General features: G+C 39.3%; 1 protein-coding gene across 1 annotated transcript in view; it reads left to right on the plus strand.

Annotated features, from left to right (window-relative positions):
- KCNQ1 (potassium voltage-gated channel subfamily Q member 1) overlaps window positions 1-24,969 on the plus strand; it is a 344,271-nt gene that overhangs the window by 65,568 nt on the left and 253,734 nt on the right. Inside the window, 7 exon segments of the mRNA XM_040557701.1 lie at window positions 17,086-17,212; window positions 18,908-18,986; window positions 19,983-20,015; window positions 20,017-20,077; window positions 20,724-20,783; window positions 20,785-20,823; window positions 20,825-20,866. Of these exon segments, the coding sequence (XP_040413635.1) occupies window positions 17,086-17,212; window positions 18,908-18,986; window positions 19,983-20,015; window positions 20,017-20,077; window positions 20,724-20,783; window positions 20,785-20,823; window positions 20,825-20,866 (441 nt within the window).

A 24,969-nucleotide genomic window follows, 5' to 3' on the forward strand; every position in this document is an offset into this window, starting at 1 on the left:
GCCACTGTGGGTAAAGTTTATGAGGTCTGGGGCTGGGAGAAGCCCCGTCCTATGTCTCCCACTTTTTTCCCTCAGTCTATCCTGATGGAGCCCAAGTCGAGACAACAGCTGGTAGCCACCGTGCGCCCGGCTGCGTGGTGGATGGGAAAACCCATCTCCATAGAAACAGAGGCGGCATTGCTTGGGCTGCTCTGCTCCTTCGGGGAGTAGTGGCTCAAGACATCTGGTCGGTGTAGCTTGTTCTCTGGGGAAATTAGCTCGTTTCAGATGAGAGTAACCACAGAAACTTTTGACTTCATTTAACAGTCTGATGCTGAACGTGGGGTAGAACTGACTGGTTCAGCAGTTTTGAAAGTGGAAGATTATCTAATGACTCTTAAGATAAATATTTTTTTTTAAGAAGGGCCTTTGCTTATGCTCGTTCTCCCACCCCCCGCTCTTCTTTCCTGTGATGGTGTTTCTGCCCCATATGGTGGTGTTTCTTCTGTGTGGGGTGGGTTTTAGGAATTTAAAGGCAGTTCTCTCTTTGTAAATATTTATTTCTTTTGCTTACATGAGGTCTTTTTTATTATACAGTGAAATTTCTAAGCCTTTTATCTTAGTGGAGCTCAATGTGGTGTGATACACTGTCTGTTAACACACTATGACTTGTACTCTAGAAAGTTCAATCTCTCCCCCAAATTTTGAGTTGATTAACTCTTAGTTCTTCTAAAAAGAAACATTCTGAACTGCTCATAGAGCTACAAGTAAACCTTCAAAATAACCTGTTCAAACATGTAAAAATCTTGAGCTATTTAACATCACTGAAATCAATTAAAGATCATATTTTCGTGTATAATACAGGAAAACTCCCTACTGATTTTTGCAGAACAAATTCCAAACCCAGTATGTAGAGGGTGTACTGAGGATACAGTGCTTGGGTAAAATTTATCTGCTCACAGTATCCTATGTGACTATGTAACATTCAGAACTTCGGAGGAAATTGAAGAATGGGATTATTCTTCTTCCATTTGCACATGAGGACATCATTATGTATTCTTCATATGCCACTAAATGAACATGGTGAATGATATTTTTTCTGTAAGCATGTCTGCAGGCAAGTATCCTGTAAGGAGCCCTAGAGCAGCATCCTAAATGTGAGGGCACAGTTAAATGCTCGCTCTTCCCCCCTCCATCTGTTATGAACACCTACTCCTGGATGTAAATATTTGCACTCTGTTGTTGTGACCATCAGGAACTAGAAAAATGAAAAAGCCTGACGAGGCATAAGTGTGAACCGTACGTCCCCCTTTATGGAAGATGAGCAGAGCTGTCAGCCTGTGAGAAGCCCTACCTGTGATTTCAGCTTAGTGGAATGAAGCATAATCGGCTGTGCTGGACGACTGCAGTAAATGATCAAATGAAGAATAAGAGCTGCTAGCTGCTGTAGTTCTTATGAGAAGATTGGGAGAATCTGAAGTTTTTATCAGAAATCTGAGAAACACTTGTAATAAACAGGAGGGTTGAGCTTCTTAGAACACGGCAGGCAAACACAGCAGATGTTCTAGGGCCCCAGGTGGATAATACAGATGCTAATAAAGCAGACAAGCTGAAATCAGTTAATGAAAGAAGCTTAATCAATCAGAGTTGATTGGAAAAGTGACATGATGAACACAGTGGGAATACAGCAGTTTATTCTTTATTGAATGATGTGTCATTGGTTTGCTTTTTCTGCTAAGCTTATGCTCTGATGAATCAAGAGTTGCATCTCTGTGTGGAAGTAAACTGCTGAAACTAGGTGTCAGATTATTATTTTTTTTTTTTCTCCCCCAAGCTGTTTCTCTTTCCTACCACTTCAGTCTCAACCAGGAAAAGTCCATGCAGCAAAGCTAAGAAGTCTCTGCCGGTGGGTGGGTGCTGGTGCTAGAGGGGACATGGAGGTAGTCTGTCTTGTTCTCTTCATCTTGTGCTTCATGGCAAGTGAACTTTCCTTGGAAGTGGAAAAGAAACCTCTTGGTTTCACTGTATTCAATTTTTTTCTCTGAAAGTGATTTGCATTTAGTTACTTTTTTAAACACAGATTCCAGGAATCAATAGGAAAAATTCTACTTAATCACAGAAAAGTGATACCATAATAGGAGAACTTAGGTTGGAAGAGACTTCTGGGGATGATCCAGTCCAAATTCCTGCTGGGAACAGGAGCATCTTTCAATTGTGATCAAGTAGCTCAGGTCCTTATCCAGCTGAGCACTGAGGCTGTGTAGGCCACTCGAGACTGTTCTACTCCAGTGTTTTCTTCAGTTAAAACACATCAGTTCCAGGGGACTCCAGTGATTGTACAAGCACTGGGATCAAGGATGCTATAGGGCTTTGGGATCTTGGAGTGGGTGGTTGTGGGTTGGTTTGCTTTGTTTTTGTGAAGCCTAATGGCTTCAATAGAAGTTTCAGCTGAAACTTGCTGTAAGTTTTCCTGAGGCTGGATGTTAGTTAAGATTAGAGAACCATCATGAGAGTGTGTCATGAATAATGTGAAATCTTTTCTCTCAGGCCATATACAAGGTACTTCATTTCTGCCTGGCCCCAAATTCTCAAAACATTTCCAGGAAGTTCAAATATGCTCTGACACACCTGGCCTTCAGATCAGCTAGTAGGTTCAGGAGTTCTAAGAGGGAAACCGGAGGGAGAAGAGGTGGTCGCACGGACCTCCCTAGGGAGACCAGGCCAAAAATAGAAACAGCTAATAAATTTATTTCAAGCGAGAACTGACAATAAATTTCCATCCTCTTGGAAGTTTATGCCATTGCTCCAGGCTGAGAATACCTTATTGAATAATTAAAAGCACTTCTTGACTTTGGGTTATTTTATTTTTTTATTATTATTTTTGCAGCTAACTTTAGCTGTCTAAAACTTAAGTAGAATAAGCCAATCACATGGACTTTCCCTTGGAAAAAGGGAAAAGGATAAATGGAAAAGGATAGGTACACCTGAAAGAGTCACTTGTTACAGCTGGAGGTGCTTCGGACAGTTGAGATGAATTTTCCTCTGCATGTGCCTATTTCTCCCTGTTAATTATAGAAAAAAATGTATGTTTGCCCCATTCAAGTTTTCATTCTCCATTTAGTGATTTTTCTAGCCAGGCGGTTAATAACTTAATCAATACTAATTCTAATGTTGTTTTCCAGCTATGAACATGGTTGAAATGTATCTCATATGGTCGCAGAGGTTTTTTAACACTTTAGCTGGTATTTGGAATATGGTACAACTATATTTCTGATGCCTGGATACATGCTGGCTTTTGTGTTTTGCTTTCAAGAAGAATGAATTCTTGATTTTGTGGCCTGGTACCTACACGTATCTTCAGTCTGTTCTAGGGAGTGTAAGGGTATAATCTTCCCTCTTCAACAAATAGGTTTAACTGTGTTTATTTGTAATAGATTGTAGCTTGCTTCAAGGGTCAACCAATTGACTTGGATGGGAATGTTCAAGAATAACATGATGTGCAGTTAGAAGAGGTGTCAGAAATCAGCTCCATATGATGCAGCATGGGCAGCTTAGTGTTAAAACCCCAAGCCGAAGTCTAATCTTGTGATCCAGATGAAACAAAATGTCAGAAGTATTCCTCCTGCCAAAACTCTGAATAGCTTCTTTTATCATCGAGTCCTATGATCATGTTGGCTCACAATCAGAGTTGCACAATGTACCGAGCAGCGGTAAGAGGTACAACCTGAGCAAAAGAGGAGCTTCTCAGCTCTCAAGGCCGAGTAAATACTTCAGTGGTGTTCCTTTGAGCTGGAGTTCTGACTCATCCTTGTATTTATTTTAACAGTAAAAAACAAGTTGAAGACGGGGGGGGGGGGGGGGGGGGGGGGGGGGGGGGGGGGGGGGGGGGGGGGGAGGGGGGGGGGGGGGGGGGGGGGGGGGGGGGGGGGGGGGGGGGGGGGGGGGGGGGGGGGGGGGGGGGGGGGGGGAGGGGGGGGGGGGGGGGGGGGGGGTGGGGGGGGGGGGGGGGGGGGGGGGGGGGGGTGGGGGGGGGGGGGGGGGGGGGGGGGGGGGGGGGGGGGGGGGGGGGGGGGGGGGGGGGGAACTGCTTTCCCTGCTTTAAAGAGTAGAAAGAACTACAGAACAAGAAGTAAAGTTGAAAGGGACCCCTTGGATGTTTTTAAGGATTCCAAAAGTAGTCTTTAATTGCTGCCAGAACTAATGTGGCTGGAATTTCCATGGAAAACATCAGTGCAGTAGCCAGTTAGCAAAACTTGGAGGATGTATTTGTACACTAACTTGCAATAGACTTTTTTCCTTTCAAAGCTTGTTCACCTCACCCTACTCTTTATGTTAAAAAAAAAAAAAAACTATCCATGTTTAATACTATGCTTAAGATTTAAATAGTAAAACACAACTTCTTGTAGCAGTAATAAGAATCGCACTATATTAACTACTCTGTATTGTGCTGAGAAGTGATTGCTTATTGTACAGTTGTCAGTTTGCTATCTTCCTAATTGAAGATATAATTCCCACAGCCCACAAATCATTTACAAGGTGCTCAAAACAGGGTTTTTGTAGCTTTTGTTAGGCTGATTTAGCACCCAAGATGAACACATTTCCTATCTTCCTAGCATGAAATAACCATTACTGGTACTCAAAAGGTGTGAAACCACAGACAGTATTTGTAGAGAGTTTATACCACTTCTTGAGTACTGCAAAGCATGCTATTTAAATATGTGCAACATTTTTGGCTTTAAGTATGCAATTTGGGACAAGTCGTATGGTTCATGATAACAGAGTTCTCTGATGTAGCATCATAAGGGCAGATATCTCGTAGGGAAATCTCTATTGATGGACTCATTAATACATGCATTCATGTCATCAGCAATGGCCTCCCAAGTGCAATAGCTTATAAATATGCAAATGCCCAGTTATGGGACCCAGCTGTACCATACTTTCATGTCTAGTAGGTTTCCTTTGGCCATATAGCTGATGAGGAAATGCACATTGTACACAAAACAGTCCCTTATGTGCTTTTCTAGTATACTGTAATTGTTTTTAATTACACCCTAAACAGTACTAGCAATTGACGCTTCTGTACAAAGTTAAATGTGCAGCATGTTATGTGTTCAGGAAAGGGGAAACATGAGGTTGTAATTAAACCATTTTTAGCAGAGCTGGAAATAGAACCCAGCTCTGAGCATGGCACACCACTTGCACTATTCCCGAAGAAGGAGCTCACCAGATGGGTATGTTTGGTTCTGCTGCCGTGTAAAACCTCCTTTCAGCAGAGGATTACAGGTCTCTGAGTGTTTTCCATATTTTAGCCACCTTTACTGATGCTTTCAGAAAACTGCAAAGCTGTCTGATTGGCAGTTTGAGTAGCCTCTTCCTCCTTTAATATCTGTAAGTTAGGCTAAAACCTTTGACATTCAATAATTTCTGGAAGCCTTGGCCACTTGAGCTATTGCTCCTTGTGTAAAAACACTAAATAAAAAAAGTGTATCCCGAAGTCCTTACATGCTCTATTCTCTATTCGTGTGTTAGTATTTGGTTGTTATGCATCAGGACTCTTTTTCTTTTTTTTTTTTTGGTCTTACCCCTAGAAAAAGAGTTTAACCTGTAATTATTTACTTTGTGTACTGGTAAAATACTGTTTTAAAAGAACACTTACCAGTGGAAAGAACATTTTTTGCATTGTATTATTGCTGAGAGGTGATAGTGTTGCATATTTCACTTTGGCACATAGAGTGGTGGCTATTGGGTTAGCAATGACAATCACCGTCCTTGAATGCACCCTCTGGCTTAGTTTCTGTTAAGACAACAGGTACAAGTGTCTGTTCCCACTAGTTCCTCAATTGCTGAACGTTTATCTTTTTGGATGGCGTGAGCATCTTCAGTTCCAATGGGTAATCTTAGTTCTGTGGTTTTGCTGTAAGATCTTTGGTGTCCAGACTGAAGGTTTTCTGATACAATCCCATCTAACACAATGGGATCCTGAGAGGACTAAGCAGGGCAGATGTATTAAAAACAGCTTTTTGAAACACTGAGTACTGAAAACTGTGGGAAGGTATGAAGGGAGGAAAGATTTAAAAAAAAAAAAAAAAAAAAAAAGGGCAATCTCTTGATAGTAATTGCTGTCAGAATTCATCTAGCTGCGGAGTAAGATTGGCATTCATTCACTTCATCACCTAATGTACCAGGAAAAACGTTTGGATACTGGGCATTTCTAAAGATGTGTTTAGTTTAACTCCTGATTTAAACAACAGTAAATGTAAGGTCAAACAGAAGCCCCTACAACATCCAGCTATTCCTAAAATAAATCATGAGTCCCCTGGAAGTATACCTCACATAAAGAACAGAGATGCCCCAAACTTTAGAAAACTGAGCACATTATTAATGCAATAATATGAAGTGCAGCTCCACTGCTACCAGTTCTGTGTTCTGAAATACTGATTGCATAATCAATGCTTCAGTTATGCTAATAAGTTGTACGTTTTAAAGCAGGCTCTAAATTCATCCTGTGTTGCCCAGTGTTTCAGCACAGGAAGGGCTTTTCCTCTGTCTTTAAACCATGCTTCTTTTGCCCCTTCCTTTAAGCTGCATGCTTTTTTTCCCTTTTCAAGTACCCCTCCACAGGAGGATTCTTCTGGTTCGGTGGCTTTTGGTCACCGCAGCAGCTGCCCGCTAGCCCACGTCCTGCGGCAGAGCCTTCAGTTTCTTCTTGCCATGCCCTAGGCCTTGCTTCCATAACGTCTCTCCTTCTCTCCTTTTCCAAACAGCTTTGGAGTACAGAGGTACTGAATTCAGCCAAATATCACTTTTGTATTTTTTTCTAAAATTAATTCCATATAATGCCTATTAGTTTCCTGAGGTATTTGATGTCTTGAGGCTCGGACCAGCTGCCACTGAGAAGGCCGTGGCTTTTTTAAGATTTTTTTTTTTTCTCCCAGCAATGAATAGTGCACTTGTCCTTTATTTGTAGAGGGTGCAGGGGAAAGGTGATAGTGAGTGAAGGGAGTTTCACAGAACTGGAGTTCTCCTTTCCTAACTTTGATTTCTGCAAAGAGCTGCCTCTGTTGCACGATTTATTTATGTTGGATCCAAAACTGATAGAAACATGAATCCGAGTAAAAATACAAGTCTTTGCACATAACGGTAGCTTGGTTAATGGAGTATGCGACTTCAGAGAGATCTGGCTTATATCTTCATTTTGCAAATGTAAGTTTAGTTTGGTCCGTTTGGAACATTATCAAAGCTCTAGGGAGAGTTTGCACTGAATTAATCATGTGCTTTGGTTGGTATAAATTAACTTCCCATTTTGGTATGCTATAATCCTGATGCGCTGAATGATAGCCACAACTGTTTTATGCTCACTGATTGGAACGAGCACAGGAAATTGGCACGAGGAGGAAACTACTTGCCTTCAGTATGTGAAATGTATTTGCCACTCAGCTGAAACGCTGACTTGTTGCCTTCGATTAGGTTTATTTTGCATGTCAAATAATTCTTCTCTCCTCCTTCACAAATTTTAGAGGCAACTGTAAAATGCTGACTGAATGGGCTATGTACATATGGCATCTGAGAGGTTTTTTATTAGCTTAAACTAGCACATGTGTTTTCCTGTGAGGAGTATTAAGTGCCTGGACTACAGGTTTAGTGTGCGACTGTTTTTGCAGCTGTGTGGAAGAGCATGATGCGTATTCCCTGGAGCAGGCCTGGGAGAGAGCTCAAGTATGCTGAGGCAAACGCAGGTTGTGTTTACGTAAGTGTCAAACAGAAATACAGCACTTGAACTCTTATCAATGCTGAGCGTGATACTGGTGAATGAGCAGCGATTGCCCAGATGTGTAAAAGGAATGCTGGGCTTCTAATTGCGGAAAGTTTGCTTTCAGAACTCGACAGCCCTACCGCACAACACTGTCCTGCCAGCTGGGAAAAAATGAAGATTTTCTTTTTTTTTTTCCTTCATTTCTGGAGGGGGTCGCAAACAGCAGTAGTCCATTTGAAATGTACTTGTTGCTAAACTGTTAATGAAGAATACAGTCATTGCTCAGACTGGAAATCTCAATTTGGGAGGGTGAATGTTGAAAGCATGTTGCTTCAAGAGAAAGAGTGTATTGGGAGCATGTGTGGAGGTAGAAGTAACCGCAGTAGTGTACTGCTTTCAATGACCTACTGATTTTCTGGATATGCCTCACTTGCAGAATGCACATTACATCCCAGAGTAGGTCCCACAAAGCCTAAAACCATGAAAAGGAGGTGGAAGGGTTGAGTTGAAAATCCTGAAGCCAGACTGTACAACATGACCATAAATCCCTGCTTGAGTGTAGGGAAGGGCTGGGGAGGGAAACATCCTTAACTTTACAAGACAGGTAAGAAGTTAGAACTTCATCTGAAAACGTTCCTTTTTGGTGCACTCTGTGCCATCTTTAGAAGGAGTAAATTGTCAAAAAAGCTCATAACGTAATCTGGGATTTAGATGTGGGACCCTCATTGTGTCACGGTGTTTATCCACAGAATGGTTTGTGGCAAAAGGTGGTGAGAGCAGTGGTTTTCTCTAATTGGGAACTGAGTGAAGGGCGACACGCAGTCTGCTCAAAGCCAAATGAGAAATCCGTAGCTGGATGGCAGATTGAGCCCTGATTTCCCCCACCTCTGCAGTCTTCCAGACTCCTGTCTAGCCATGGAATTAAGCATTGCTACAGCTTGTGGAGGTGTTTTCTCTGCAGGGGCACTATCTAGAGCCCAAACACATGAAGAAATCTTAGTGGGTCAGAACGGTGAGGCTGTGGTTAAAGCTAAGAGATACTACACGTGGATGGCTGTCAGATTTGGAGGAGAGATAGGTTCAAAGAACTGGTAGAGCAACACAGCTCAGGCTTACTGCAGTGTGTGAACATGGCCATCTTTGGACAACTGGTGACTGTACAGAAGGAGAGAGACAGCAAACAAGGAAAATGGATTTCATTAAGACTTGTTTTCTTACAGTCCCTGTCTCACAAGTTTCTAGAGAGAGAAAAGTGTAGTTCCTAATTTTTATACTTCTTACAGCATATTTCTTTTTATGTTTTAAAAGTGCAGTTGATTCTACAGACACATTTTATTTCCAGAATATATACGTTAAAAATCACTGAAGTTTGAGCATAGTATCAAATGTGGCCATGATCTGAGAAAAAAAAAGAAGTATTTTTTCAAGAGCAAGCATCAATTGATTTACTTTTATAGATAATTGAAAACTGAAGGTGTTTGAGTTTCTAGTTTCCCATCCTTGACAGCCCTTTTCCTTTTTCTTCTGTCCTTTTCTAATGAAATGGAAAAAGATGTGTAAGGAGGAAAAACAAATACAGAAAGCTTTAAGAGAGTTATTTTCTAGTTTTCAGAACCAGTGGAACAAAAATGTTTTTTCGTCAATCTTTCTGATTTGTTTTAAAAACATACTGTTGCTTCCTGGCTCTTACTTATCAGCATGGCCTCAAACAAAAATGTATGCCTGAAACTACTGGAATTTAAATGTTGCTGTTACCAAAGTTTTTATGCATAGCAGGTGACCACAGCCTGACCATTACATCTTGAAAATGCCAGCTACCCTTACCTTTCCTTTTAAGTAGACAAAATAGAGCTATTGCAGGCTAAGCCAGGCTGATAATGGCCAGATTCTTCCTTCTGTGTTGCTCTACTTTCTGGTAAGAAGTAATATGCAATATTTATTTTTCTCTCTGAAAGGACTAGTGTTGTAATAATGGTAGTGGCAGTCTGAGGTTGTAAGAAAAAGTCTGCTGGAGGACATGTTAGCTACTCTTGCCCTGTCATTTATAGTTTGAAAAAAAAACACAAGCAGGTGAGCTTTCATGCATACTGTCTCTTCAAGAGTACCCCAATGCATTCAGCATTAGCTGCGGAGTGAACATAATTATCAGCACACAACAAGATACTTGACAGGATGAAAATAATCTGCAAGGGGGAAAGTAGCCACTGTGTAAATAGTGTTAATATGAAAATTTCTCTGTAACACAAAAGTACAGACTCCATAACTTAGGCTGCTGCTTTAGTTTGCAGCAGTTTCTTTCTATTCCTATTAGCATGTTACATGTACTAACAATTGAGTGTGCATCTCTCTGAACTGTGTGTATGTGTGCTTAAACTTAAGTAGGTGTACAGTTCTTCTGAATTCAAAGAGATATAAAATTAAGCATACGCTGTCCTGGATAGGAGCCAGAGCATATTTCTCTTTGAAGCAGAAGCTCTGATACGAATTTCTTCTAGAGACTCCTATGAACCATGATTAACAGGTTCATGAAATAAACAAAAAGCAAGTGTGTGTTTGTGGGTTTTTAATCAGTTTCGGACTGGTTAGGATGTTAAAGCTTCCTTTCTGTTGCCAAATCCTGTGGGTTTAAGGTCTAGTTCTTGAGAGTATTTGGGGAGCAAGAACTCCATGTTAAAACAGGTATCATAAACTAATTGTGCAAGCCCAGCTTAATTTACTTTTGCAAATTCCTGGTGGATATCATCAGCAACCAAGTTCTCAAGCTGAAGACTGCGTTATGAAGAGGCTTGTGCAGGGATGATGGTGTGGAAAGTTGTTCTAATACACCAGTGCTCTGAGACCATGCTTTAATGTGCAAAATTATACCACCGACATCTGAGGCTTTTTGTAGTCAGTGGAAAATTTCTTCTGCCTTCGTTTGGATTTGGCTGAAACCTCCAGTGAGAAGAGAGCTAAGGAAATCAATTAAAGACTTTTTAAATGCACCTAAGGGAGTTAGGTGCCCAAGTCCTATTGAAATTCAATAGGATTTAGTTGCTTGGAGCCTTTGGAAAATCTCAACCTAAAATTGCAGGCCTGCAGTATTCTTTATTGCTCCCAATGCTATTGTTGTGTGCTCTCAGCACTGATTAAGGGAAAATAGAAAAGCTTCAGCACAGTCAACTCTTCTAACTTCGTCTCGTACTAAGCTTCCCGTCTTCAAAACATGAACACTTACGTAAATATTATTTCATCTTAATTAAAAGCATTAATAAGGGAACTTTAATGATGCCCAACTTCTTAGGCTTAATTATAGGCCTCTGAAGATAGAAATGTGATACTAATACCAAGTTCTTTTTGTTTTCCATTGCCTGTTTAATCCTTTGGTGACAAATATGCTAGATAAAGAATTTTAGCAAATGACCATAAGTTTTTGAAGGGAAGATAAAAGCTCAGCATGAGACATAATATTCTGGCTTTAAATGCATTGTGTTTTAAAACTTATTATTGCTTTTAACTTGAATACGCACAACTTTTTTTTTTTTTTTTTAAGATCTCTGAAAGTGAGAAGACTAAGTAGGGAAGATAATCCATAGTCTTAAATAGCACTTTTGGCACTTGCTATTGCTCAGTAAGTGCGTATGTATATGAAAAACTATTTACCTTTTTATTTTTGACCTGTACTTCATTAAGTTGGGATTTTTACTGTATTGAGTTTGGTGTCTTTCTTTGTCTGTTTGCCTAGGCCATCTGATTTGGCTGTTCTGTGTATCTTAGAAAACACAGTACAGCTTTCAGGAAGAAATCCTGCCTTTCTCAAGAGAACAAAGAGGGGCCTCTCTATACAAAGCCAGTGAGATTAGAAGAAACAGTTGCCTTCAGTGCTGTAAATTTGCATACCCTGCTCAGGCTATGCACAAGTGCTGTCTGAAGCATTTTGCAAGCCCCGATGTGTCAGGTGAGCAGCGAGCTGTAAACTGGACTCCAGCTCTCTCCGCATTAACGTGCAGCCTGCAGTGGTGCTGGTTTTGTGAGTGTAAATACGACCTATCACTCTACACAAGAGACGGGTTCCTGCTTTTTTGGCCCCTCGTTGGCTGTAGAGGATATGCTACAGCCCTGTTTGTAAAGATGTTGTGCCTGTTTCTCTGTTGTGCAATCCAGCTCCCAGGATTCTACAGCCTGTGGCCGACATCAAGTGCTGTTTGTTGCTTTTCATTAGCATCAGCAGATCTATTGTCCCTTCTTTTGGATCCTTCAGAAATATCCTTGTCAAGAGTTGTGAACAAAATGTTTTCTAGTATCCCTGTTCTGCTCCTGCTGCCACAGATTGAGAGGAGGTTACCAGACCTCCTCTCTTGGCACAGCAGCTTAGCAGAGAGCTTCCATGGCCTTGTCTTAGAAATAGATAGCAGTGCAAGTTTGGCCACAGGAGTCTTATAGCTGAGGTATGCTGGTTGGCATGTAATGCCTTTAAAGCTATGGGAGAACTTACTCCATCTGTGATGGTTTATGACCAGGTACAGCTTTGAGGTCTACAGGCTGGGTATCAGGCTATGTATGCTCCAAGCAGGTGCTTTCTCAGCCTCCAGATAATTTCCTTAGCTGTTAAATAGCTGTTATGGTGTCCTGCTCTGTTCTATGTCAGGTTTTGTTTTGTTTCATTTTGTTTGTTCAAGCTATTAATCTAGATGTTTAAAAACAACTAAAACTCAAATCTGCTTTGTTTTCTTCAGCTAAATTTAGGAACTCTGCCCTTCTTTTTCAAATTGCTGCTGTACTTCATCTCAGTGTGGATGTTGGATGCCTCTTAATGTTGAATTGTACCTCTTCCTCTCTAAGTGGGCTGGGGACAGCAGAGAAAAAGCTTTTCAAGATATTTCAGATGCTCATTTTTCTAATACACAGAAAGCCTTGTTTGCTCTAAACAAGGCTGGTGCTTTTAATAGGTCTGACTCTCCAGGCACACAGCTGAAGTCCGATCACTTCATCAGTTAAGTTAGTCTTCTTCGTAAATAGCTTTTTCCTGTTGTCCTCTGATGGAAAGGACTTTGTTGTTTGTTTCTGAAGTTCAGCAGGGTGATGGTTAAACTGTCCTTGCCCACAGCAGGGTACACTTTTGCAGTGTAAGTCAAACCTAGTACATCAAGGCTGGTCTCTGAGTCCTTCTCTGTGTTCCTGGTGTGAGCTTATTATGAAGCCATGATTATTCCATGGGAACTGTGAAGCCAAAACTGTGGAAGTGAGTAGTGAGACACACTGAAAATCTTTTGTGAGTTTCGCAAACTAGATCCCCCTCTACATACACTGCTGCACCAATGCACCAGGGAGAACACAAGCTCCATTGCTGGTCATTAGGAGAAATATTTTGGTCCCTGGCATCTGGTGGTTGGCTACCTGGAGGTCTGTTTAGTTTCACCAAGCACTGTACCACAGTGGGAATGCCCAAGGCTTGTTACACCAGTCCTGTCAAGCTGTCCTGCACAGGGACTGTTCCTCATAGTTGAAAGTGGGATGATGTGTTTATTGGGGTAAGTTGCTCACAGCTGGAGAGTTGCAGACACTGACAGTGTTCTTCAAGAAAAGCTGTCTCCATGTGTACCTCATGCTCATCTTCTCTACCTTCCCATCCAGGGCTCACCTGGTATTTGGCTGTGATGGGATGATGTGGCTGAGAAGGAACGAAGCACATGTCTGTGGGCTGAGCCAGAGGGATGGCAGAAGTGAGGGTGTCATGTATAAATCAATGATTAAAAGGAAAAAAAGTCTCTTGGCTCCAGTATGCCCACGGTGTGAAGGGACATCACTTTCACATCTCAGAGTGCTCTTTCTGTTATGTTGGTATAATAATCTTTTTTTTTTTAATCTCAGTATGATGCTTCAGCTCTCACCTTGTAGAAAGGAAATCAGAATTAAGTTGTAAAGGGTTGAGTGGGTCCTCGCACAGTGCCATTCTTGTGTTTGTGTGTGTTATTTTAAGCAAGAAAACTTTTCTCCTGAGCTTTAATCCCCACCCCCACCAGTGTTCTGCAGGCAATTATTTTCTGTGTATTTTAATTTTTGCCTTGTGCTGAATGTTGCTTTGTTTCTTATTTCACTCATTCTTTACATCCTTCTTGTCTGCTCACTGCTTTATCCTGCCATTTTCCTATGCCAGCCTCTGTTTTGTTCCACGTCTTCATGAAGCCATATTTCATTCTAGTTGATTCATTGTGAGAAGCACAAAAACTTTTATCTGGTGCACTTGGTAGGTATGTGTTAAGTGGGCAGTTAGGAGAAAGTATCTAAGAAACAGTGAGTGGCCCAAATTCATCTGCAGAGCAACTCAGATATGCTGAGATTCTCAGGTGCGAGGCTTTGCTGCTCTCTGCCAGTGTAACTCTCCTATTAAACTGAATTGGCCCTAATTAGCACTGGCATAAATGAACTAAGGATCAGGTTGCCATTCTTCAAGTTAATGTAAAGCTTCACATTAAGCTGCTAGATAGGGAAAGTAGGAAATATCTTGGTAGTTCAGGAAAGTGTAATTTTCTAATCCGTTTTTTCTTTGTCTGCAAGTTTCTGGCTGCTAATATAAATGTGTACTGACAAGAAATTCATCAGCCTCCTCCACCCCCATGGGATTACTTATTGGACTTATGCAATGCAAGATATTAAAAACACTTTTGTCTGTCACACAGCCACGGGCAGGGGAGGGGGAATTTGCCAGTTGCTAATGGATACCTTGCGTTTTTGTGTATGACCATGAAGAACAGCTTGTGCACTTTCACCCCTGATGTTCCCTGAATAACTTGGGTCTCATTTAGGTCAATAAGCCTTTATCAAAACGTCAGGAGTGAAAAATGTGCCTTGGTGTAAGCCGACTGGTCATTCCCTCCAGTCACTGGAGTCTATAGAACAATCAATGTTCTCTAAGCTTGTCTGCGTGTCATGCAAAGAACTGGATGACAGTAACCATTGACTGCATGTCTGTTGCATTGTCTTTGGGACAGCCCACATTTGCATACTTGCCAGTGTTCTTGTTAGCCAATGAACCATGGAGGGGCTTTAAAAAACATACACACACAGCTTCGATGCAAATTTGCTATGCAGAGAATACATGCTTCTTTAAAACAGCTTCTTTAAAACACAAGCCAGGCTTTCAGTTTTTACCTTCTTGCTATAAAAATGAAACTGTGATCCTGCCAAGCCCATGGTTTCTGGTCAGAGTGCTGACTTGCTTTATTGTGCTAAAACATTAAATTTACTGTGGGTTTGTCTTTTCCTACCAGAATTCTTGTTGTTTTATTTCTGGCAATCTTTTGGGGTATCTGAAGAGTATTGTCTGTGCTAATGCATATGATGTGAGGCCATACACCCATTCCTCCAATTAATTATTTTGAATGAAGGACACTTCTTGCTCCCTGTGCAGTCGCTATTGTCTTTTGTTAAGGGAGTTTCTTTTAGTACTGATGAAAGAAGATGCATTAGTTTTCTGCATATTGAAGTGTTCTTATTGGAGCTCGTTGACTCTATCTTAGAAATGAATACAATCCCCTGATTGGCAAGGACAGCCTCTGATGCTTTGTTTTATAATAACAGTTTAATGGAACCTTGTGTAGTTAGGTCTTAATTTAAGGCAGGTTCTTAAATATCTTTAAGTGGAATTAGACAAAGAAGAATTTTGCTGCATTTGGAGCTGCTGCCTTAACACACAGTCCTTCCTTAAAGTGCCTGCTGCAGAGGCTGTTTTTTTTATTTTTATTTTTTTAGATTTATAACTTTAGCTCTGACTTTATTGAAAAAAATATTTAATAATACTCTAAATGAGTTATTGATAAGTGAAGGTTTCTGATGGATCCTTTCGGCACCAAACTGTAGAAGGGATTCTTGGCTGGGTCAAAGGGTAGGAGCTTTACATTTATTACAACCAACAGTCTGAACAGTTTCATTATATGCTGAAAATGTAATTGGAATACAGTATAACCGATTGAGATGCTGTTCTGCTGCATCTGACATCTTGCAGAGATTGAGATTTTCAAAACCAAGGAAGACGGTCCTGGCTAGCATCTTCCTAAATTTGTGTCACAGACACAACTTCAGACACAAACTTCAACACTGTAGTGCCCTGAGATGAGCAGGTTATGCCAGCAGAAGACTGGAGTTTTAGGTCCACTGAAAGAATATAGTGAGGTCTATTGGTGCGTGGCAATTTTTTCCCCTTTTCTTACTGCTTACAGGCCTGTTATTTTATTGACTATTCAGGGCAACGTCCCATGTGTTTTTGAAGCAGATGATATGACTCCCATTGTGTTGTCTGGGCTAGGGTTGCATCTTAGGTGTTTCAGTTAATTTAGAAATTCATAGGTACCTTGAGTCCCATTTGCCAATTGGATATTATGGAAAAACAGCGGTGACCAGTGCAGAAATAGGGGAGACTGGGTAGAATGTTCAGCATCTCTGCTCTTGCTCTTTATATTAAATCACTCTCTGTAATAAGCAGCTCCTTCTCTTTATCTGCATTATCCTATACAGCTGTGATACCTAACGTGGTTTCTTATCTTTACTCTTTCTGACCAGTAATAATGTGACCAGTTATTAACTGAGTTTGCAGATGAGGAAGTGTTGCAGCTCCTTGGCTTTGGGGAAACTATGCTGAATGGTCAGCCACTGAATGGTCAGCCACTCTAGAAAAGCCAGGTTTATCTGCACGTGAAGTGCCAAGTACAACATAAGTGTACCTCTGTGTATCAACGAGAGTGTCAGATGTCTTTGACATTTGTGGCTTTGTATGCATTTCCAAAGTCATACCTTGTTGTTAGTCTGTGGTTAACACCGAGCTCAACAGCAGCACTTCAGGACTAGACTTCTGTTTCTAACTGTCGACAAGAAGGTGGAAGGGGTGCCTGTTGTCTTACTGTGAGGGCACCAGAAATGTTACTTTCATCCACATGAGATTAAAAGAAGACTGAAAGTATAAGTAAATGTGTGGTTAAGTTGATATGGTCAGTGGAATGTGAAGCACACCTCTTCCCAAAATGAAATACACTAGGAAAATACTCATCTTCTGCATACAGACTGTGCTTGTTTTCTTTGGCTCAGTAAGGGAACCTTTTGTTTGAGTAGAGAGACCAAGTGAATTGTACAGATTGTTTTCAGTTCTCGCACATGTAGATGAGCCAAACTGCATGCAATTAAAGTATTTAAACTTGCTCTTAATTTTTTATTTCTTTGTTTGCCACTTTTACTGTGTTACTTTAAATGATTTTGGTAGGGTTGATAGTTTTTTAACTTCCAGATTTTATATTTTATTTCTGCATTTCTAATAGATTCTGAAAAAAAGATGAAAGACATAAAATAGAAAATTAATCTGGTTCCCTGTCTGTTTCTTTTAGGAAATTGTATTAGTGGTATTCTTTGGAACAGAATACGTGGTTCGGTTATGGTCAGCAGGATGCCGCAGTAAATATGTCGGAATATGGGGAAGGCTCCGTTTTGCTAGGAAGCCTATTTCAATCATTGGTGAGTACACACAGCTCGCAAAGTTGATGTAAACACCAGGTAAAAGTCATCCTTGAAAGTTCTGAAAAATGAAATTTCTATAGCAATTGAAGCAAAGATTAAGCAAGAGCTCTTGTCATTAGTATTAGCATAGACCTAAAGAATCCATGGCACTTATTTGGGTGGGGTGGGAAATGTAGCTTGGTTTGTTTTTCCAGAAGAGCAGAGTGTTTTCTTTTCACAAGTGATCTGAAGCTTTGCCAGAAATAAGTCTTGCCCGTAATCCTGTCTCCTGTGACCTTGGGGTCCCAGACACTTATAATAGCTAAACTTTATTTCTTTTAAAGATGACGGAAAGCTTTTTTTTTTTTTTTAAGCAGTCATTTTAATATTTTAATGAGTTTGTTTTGGATTCTAACTGAACTACACACTGCTTGGTGGAGCATTATAGATACACTGTAATTACTTCGTGTATTTATTGAATCAAAAACTGGTTTTCAGAGTGATGCCTTTGGAATCAGGCACCTGACTCCCCTTGATATTCACTGCAGTTGGTTTTCTAACTGACTTCAGTCATTGTAGAAATTATATCCAAGAATTTAAAAAATCTAGATATGTCAAAACTCTTTCTTTTTTTTTTTTAGAAAGCTTGTCCTGCATTTAATAATTTCACTGAAAGAAACACAATAATCCAAAACCATACGGTATTTTTTTAACCAATGTTGAGAGAGCTATTTGAAGACCCTTGCCCTGGAGCACTCAAAATATAAATAGAATAAACAAATCAAGTTCTGGAAGGGGGTATTGTTATAGAAGCACAGTAATCCTTGTTCTGTGACACAGTTTTTTCCACTACTCAGAAACACTATTTGTTGAATAGAGGATATAGTTTTCCTAAACAATCTGCAAGTTTTTGGAATGTAAATTACAAAATTTTGTGCCTGGATATTTATTATTACAATCATAAAATAGTTTCATTTCTCTGTGTATGTGCATAAACAACTGCATCTCAGGTGTGACTGCAACTATAAAATGGCTTTGACCACATCTTTGCACTCTGTTCGCCAATCCATTTCTCTTGAGATGTAGCACAGCAGAGGTTCTGAAACAGCTTCAGATTTATTTCAGCTTGGGAAGCAGAACAAAGTTCACTTTTCCCTGATATATATCAAGAACTATTTTGTTTTCCAAAATATGGAATTGTTTTCCAAAATTAACTAGGCATGAGGCAGACAGATTTAGTATACAGTCCTAAGGCAATGAATGACTTAAAGTAAACTAGACACACACGAATTCTAATTTTTCTCTATCCTTCAGACCTGGAGAGATTAAATAATAGTAAGTCAGTTGTCTGATAAATTAAATAAAAGCCAAAAACTCTGTCAATTAATAAAACAGTCTGTAAAACAGCAGAGCAAATAAGAAATCCAGCTAATAAGTTATCCAGACTGCTGAGGCTGTTTTCTAGTAACTCATATCACTCATCTAGAATGTGGTCATCTCAGACCCATCCCAGTAAAACCTTTCTCTTATATCATACAATTATATTTTCTTTATATGTTACAGCAGAGATATCTTGTTATGTAACTGGAAATCTTCATTTGGGGTCACTGTTCAAAGTGTTAAAGTAATATTGGCCATGGTTCTAGTAACAGCCTTGCAGAAGTATTGCAAGATGCTAATAACTAATTTTGTCAATTGACTTTTATTTTCCAGATTTAATTGTAGTTGTTGCTTCCATGATAGTTCTGTGTGTGGGCTCTAAAGGTCAAGTCTTTGCAACCTCAGCTATCAGGTAATTATATGCAATAAAAGAAAATAATGCTGTCAGTTTGAATAGGGTAGCTTTTTTTCTTTGTTTACCTCCTGGTGAAAAACGGTCTTTCCTCTGACATTCATGTAACAGAGCAGATCACCAATCACATATGGGTGTAAAATAATAATCCCATGAAGTATAGTGAAAATAAAAATTTGAGTGTGTTGTCTGGTCATAATTTTCTTAGCTCTAGTAATGGATTTATGGTTGGTGGGGGTAGAGGTGCACATATAGGTACCCATCCTCTCCCATCCACCTACATGGGTTCTATCCAAATCCTGTTTTAGTTTCTTGGCTCAGTTTTACAGCAACTGTCTTTCACACTTTGTGTCTGACCTCTTTAAGCTGCTGCTTCATAAAAGGCGTGGGGTTAGTGGTTGTGAGTTCCTGATGGACTGAATCCACCTTGTACTCAGGAGGGTCACACCACTTGGTTTTCCTGAATGAGAAAGTACAGGGCAGTGTACTGTGCTCTGTGCACTAGCTGCAATAGTGCTCTAGGGCTGCAGTGACTCTTGTAAAAATAAAATTAAAAAAAAAAAAAAATATATATATATATATATATATATTGTTGGACTGTCAAGTTCAAATTGGCCATGATACGCCTAAAAGCAAAGGATCTGTAGTTAGCTGTTTCTGTATATTGTTCCCCATCCTGGTAAGCAAGTCAAATATAAACTGATGAATGACTTCTGGAGCATTCACAATTTGTGTCCAAAATCCTGAATTCTTGAGTCACCCTTACCAGTCATGTATACAGAGTCTGCCTCCTCCTTTGCAACCTTCCTGAGCTGTCTTCATAACAAATGATGAAAGATGAGTGAATGCAGTGAGAAGAGACAAGCTGCTAGGTCTACTATAAAATACTATGCATTTCCCTCAAAATGGTCCTTTGAAGACACAGACTTCCCCTCTCCACCTCTGTTTTTCTCGTGTATTCTTAGCCTCTTTATTAATTTAAAAAATGTGTTCCAGGGGCATCCGTTTCCTGCAGATTTACGAATGCTGCATGTGACCGTCAGGGTGGTACATGGAGGCTTCTGGGATCAGTCGTGTTCATACACAGACAAGTAAGTTTGAGTACTCAAAAAATGGCATAATAATCGATGCATTCATTTAACAGTAATTTAAGTCCTTATATTCAGAACAGTGTGTTTGCAGACGTGTTGATGATGTCAAATATATTAATGTGGAAACAGGCAGTCATTTATTTTATCCAAGTGTGGTGGTTCGCCCTGTTCAGGGGACAAAAAGTTCCTAAAAGATTAAAAAAGTTCACCTGCACTTTGCCCAACTTTTGACTTGTTGTTGCATTTAACCACAGGAATGAGATTTCTAAAGGGAATCTGAACATTTCTAAAAATTATGCATCTTTTTCCCAAAGTTGTTTTGAATATGGCAGCATTTGAAAAGTTTATCCAACGAATTTTTGATGACCAAAAGTTAATGTGTCACACTACAAGTGAGGAACACGTGGTTGTATTAGGTTCTCTATCCGAAATGTTCATGCTGGACTAAGTCAATAGCTACTGTGTAAATTCTTTCACCACTGAGCTCAGTGGATGCTAACTTACAGCCAACAGTTGGTGTCAGTGTTTAGAAGTTGCTGAAATTACATTCTTTCTGTTGCAGTTATCTTTTTAAAAAACGTCAGTGATAGGTAACTTTTATGTCTCAGCAATGTTGTAAATGCTGTTATTTTGATCCCGTTTGCAGGAACTGATAACTACACTCTACATTGGATTTCTGGGCCTGATTTTTTCCTCTTATTTTGTGGTACCTGGCTGAAAAAGATGCTGTAAATGATTCTGGGAGAAACAGAGTTTGGCAGCTATGCGGATGCCCTGTGGTGGGGAGTGGTAAGTACGCAAGTTCACATGTACTGAAGTAGTTCACACCCTCAAATATGGAGTATAGTTCAAGCAGGCATGGAGTAAGAACAGCACTTTGAAATGTCCTTTATTGCAACGGTAAATGTTCTGGTTTTGTAATTCTGGTAAAACTAAGAAAATAGTATAGAAGATCAGTGGTTTTATTTAATGTTTATAGTCTTATGCAATCCCAAGTGATCAAGTTATGTATACCAGATACAGAAATATCTATTCTTATTTCTTTAACCTGTCTTCCCTTCTGTTATAGTGATTTATTTCTTGCTACTTTTTTCATGGTAGGGTTCACCCTTCTAGTATGGTAAGTCTTTCTAAATCAGGGCTATCTTTGCTGTTTTTTTTTTTAACGGTTATCTATGATTTGCAATTCAGCATGACTAATTCCAGAACAAGGAGTATCTGAGATACTTAAGACTGTTTTGAAGTGATTATATTGCTTTGGAACCAACTTGGTATCTTTCTGTGGCGTTTCTCTGCACTATGTTGACATACCACTACTATTTTAGTAAGCGTTTTAATTTTGTTGCTTCTGCTAGTAACAATTCCCTCTTTCTTTTCTCGCATGATATGCAAATACTATATTGGCTGCTTTGTTCCGGGATTTCCCATCTGTAATCGTTTCCCTTTCCTCATCCTCTTAAGGTTCAAAGAAAGGTATCTTTTTGTAAGTTGTTTTTCCTTATCGTTAGCATTCAAGCAATGTCTTGTTTTTATCTGTTATAATTGGCTTAATAAAATGAACTGTCATCATTAAGTGCTACAGATATTTTAAAATGCATCAGCATCACTAATAATTCCGTACTTGCATTTTCAAAACATGCTGATCTTCTTAAGTCTTCTTTGGCTGTTTTAAATCAAAATGAAGTGATTTCTTTCATTAAAAATGAGACTACTGTGTCTCATGTACAAGTACAGGACTAGTACCTCTGTTTCACCAATAGAACATACCTTCTTGAGAAATATTTTTGATAAACCTCTGCATGTGTGTGCTTATATTGTCTTCTCTTTACAAACAGTACCACGCACTATTTCAGGAAGGGAAGATCTATTCATGAGCAAGTCTATTGCAGGTCTCTTGGTGCTGAAATTCATATACAGCATTGTATGGATCTGATGTTTTGTGTAGGTTGCTACTAAGATCTGCTGCAGAATTCTGTTCTCTTTCGTTCTGCCGTGATTAATACAGCCCCTTTTAGGATCAGAAACTTACTTTGTAGCACAAGGAAGCGGTTAATGACAAGTAGCTTCTTCAAAGCTTTCATGTCATCACGGTGTTTTCATTTTTCAGTACAGGGGACAGATGACTCAGTAATTAACAGTGGCAGATGTAGCTGCATTTAAAAACACATGCTGTCATTGGCATTAGCATTAAAAATTGAATATGTGACAGACCAGATTGGCTTACAGAAAATACAGTAAAGCCTTCCATAAAAGCAATGAGATCAGTCAGGATATTGAAATATTCTTCTTTCAGGGAATTGCTGCTCAATAGGTGTGCCAATTATTTTGTCTTTCTAGTTACAATCAACTAAATTAGTCAACAGATTTTATTATGGTCATATTCTTCCTCTGTTATAACTTATTATATTGCAGGATGCCATTTGGACTGTGGTATCGTACTCAGTGAGTCCCTAAAGTAACTTGTTTAGTATTAAAAATAGAATTTAGTGTCCTTTTTCTGCTCTTAATGTAGGTGCTGTACTTCTGCTTACTGCTGAAAGGATTTAGCAAAACAAAGCTGAAATGAATTCAGTTCCATCCATTTTTGGTGTTTTGATACCGTAGTAGTCTTCATGCTTTCTTTTAGGGAAAAGCTCTATTAAGGTTAGGTCAGTATCAGGGAGGTCAGTAAGTTTCAGGATGCTCCCTAATGAGGTTCTCAAACTCATTAAAACCAAAAAGAACTTTGAACTGTTCTTAAAAGTTTCTATTATGTTTTAGTCAAAATTTTCAGAATGGCTTAAGCACCACAAATTCTACTCACTGAAAACCTGTCTCCGTCTGTTTTGAATTGGTTATTGGTTATTGGTAATTCTCAATTCCTGTCTCAAAGACCTCCACAGATACATGATCTCTGGCATATAGTTGATCTCACTTCTCAAGAAGTGCCCTAGTACTGACTTACCTTAGGTAGCAGAGAACACTTCTAAGGAAAAAGTACTTGATACTGTTTTCACGCCCCACTTTTTTTACTCTACAACATTGCACTTTTTTTTAGTTGTCTCAGTGTATGGCTGCCCTGCTAAAAAAATGGCAATGGAATATGTGGCATAGTATAACATAGATCATCTAAAAGGTCTGTGTTACCACAACTAAATTGCATCTGGAACTGGGTACTTTTCTATTGCTTTGCTTTGCTGACTATAGGCATACCCATAGGGTGCATAACTTTTAATTAAATGTTCTTCATTGTCATTGTTGTTATTTATAAATCTATATTGCTGTTCCATTTCCATATGTAAAATGGCCTCCTGGGCTTTATTTGAGTTTCCTTGAGTACTCCAGGCTGTGGCTATTAGCCAGTTCGTGGGCTTCTTGGAAAACCCTGAGGTTACCTTGTGGCATAGAGTAAAGATGTCTGTATTACTGCTGCTTTTAAATGCAGAATATGTTGTATAAACAATTATGCCAATGGCTGCCTGTCTGTATGTCTTTTAAAAGACAAAGGTATTATTTGCAAATAAAGTACAAGTAACATGATCCATCTTTCAACTACCCTGTACAAGTATTCAAATTTACTCTGGTTATGTTGTCCTTCCTGTCTAGGCTTACAGTTTTTAAGACCTACTGTAGGTTCTGGACAATAAAAACAAGAATTGAAAAAAAAAAAAAAAAAAAAGTGAAATGCCCTTACCTAGACTGTCAAAGATGATCTCCAACAGGAAGTGTTACTGGCTCATTGTCTCCATTATTTATTTATTTTCTTTCTTCCTTGAGCATTAATTCTGTCATGCCTCAGGCAGATGGAGCGGAGCTCTCCTTTTGGTATCCATTAAGTGATACACAATTTCCAACCTTCACATCTGAACAAACATCCTTCAGGAAAACCATTATGTGGATTGTGCTAGTGGCCTCTTTGATCATGAGCGCTACTTGCCACAAGCGATTATTGAATATAGCCGTGCGTGGATATTGCACTATGCCCATTCCATTGGACTGGATTGAGCTCTAGGCTGCAAGTATGAGCTTTAACTAAAGAGTTTCTTGTTCCTTTAATTCAGAGATATGTGCTTTCTCACCAAGGACTGAATTCAACAAAACATTGACAAGTTTGCTTGCTTCTAAGCATACATAAAACCCTATTCCTGTTTAAAAGTCTATCAACATGTTCTTAATTTAAATTGAAAATCAAAATTGTTCAAAAGCTATGCTGAAAAGTTGTAGAAAATGCCACTTGAAATTAAGCATGTGTTGTAAGAACAAGTTTAATTTATAATAGTTGAACATAAATACTGAAAAGTTGCCGCCTAAAGGGGGGGGAGGGTGTTAGAACCTTCTCCCCCCAATTAAAAAAAAGCTGTTGAATATTGCACAGCGACTTGAATGTTGGACAGAAAGAGACACTTCAATTTTATCCTTTTTGTGCTTTACAAGTCAAGAACACCAACTATAATAGGCCTATTATATTCTTTTTCTTCTAATTTTTGGGTTGAAGTGGTGGTGTTTATGTAGAATTTGTGGAACTCTTCTCATCACTGAGCTTTAATTGCTCCATGAGTAATTCCAAATACATTTTGTTCTAAATTAATAAAGATCTGTGGGGTAGATGTGGATCTCTTAAACTTCTAACTTGCAAAGTTCAGATGTAGATATTCTTACAGATAAAGAATACTCTCAAAACATTTTTTCTTAATTCCCAAAGCCTTAAACTTCTATCAAATGTACCAAGGAGCTAGAAAACAAAAAACCCTTCTGTAAGAGTCCAAAAAGTTTAAAGAGAATTGTCTTCTATTTGATGAAACAAAAGTAAATTATTTCTTAAAACAAAAATAAAAAAATTATGCCAGGACCTGGAAAAAATATAAATAAGGAATTTAGCTTTCAGTTAAAATTCAAAAACAAGTACAGAATGT

The sequence above is a fragment of the Cygnus olor genome, chromosome 5, assembly GCF_009769625.2.
Source record: "Cygnus olor isolate bCygOlo1 chromosome 5, bCygOlo1.pri.v2, whole genome shotgun sequence".
Classification (NCBI taxonomy): Eukaryota; Metazoa; Chordata; class Aves; order Anseriformes; family Anatidae; genus Cygnus; species Cygnus olor.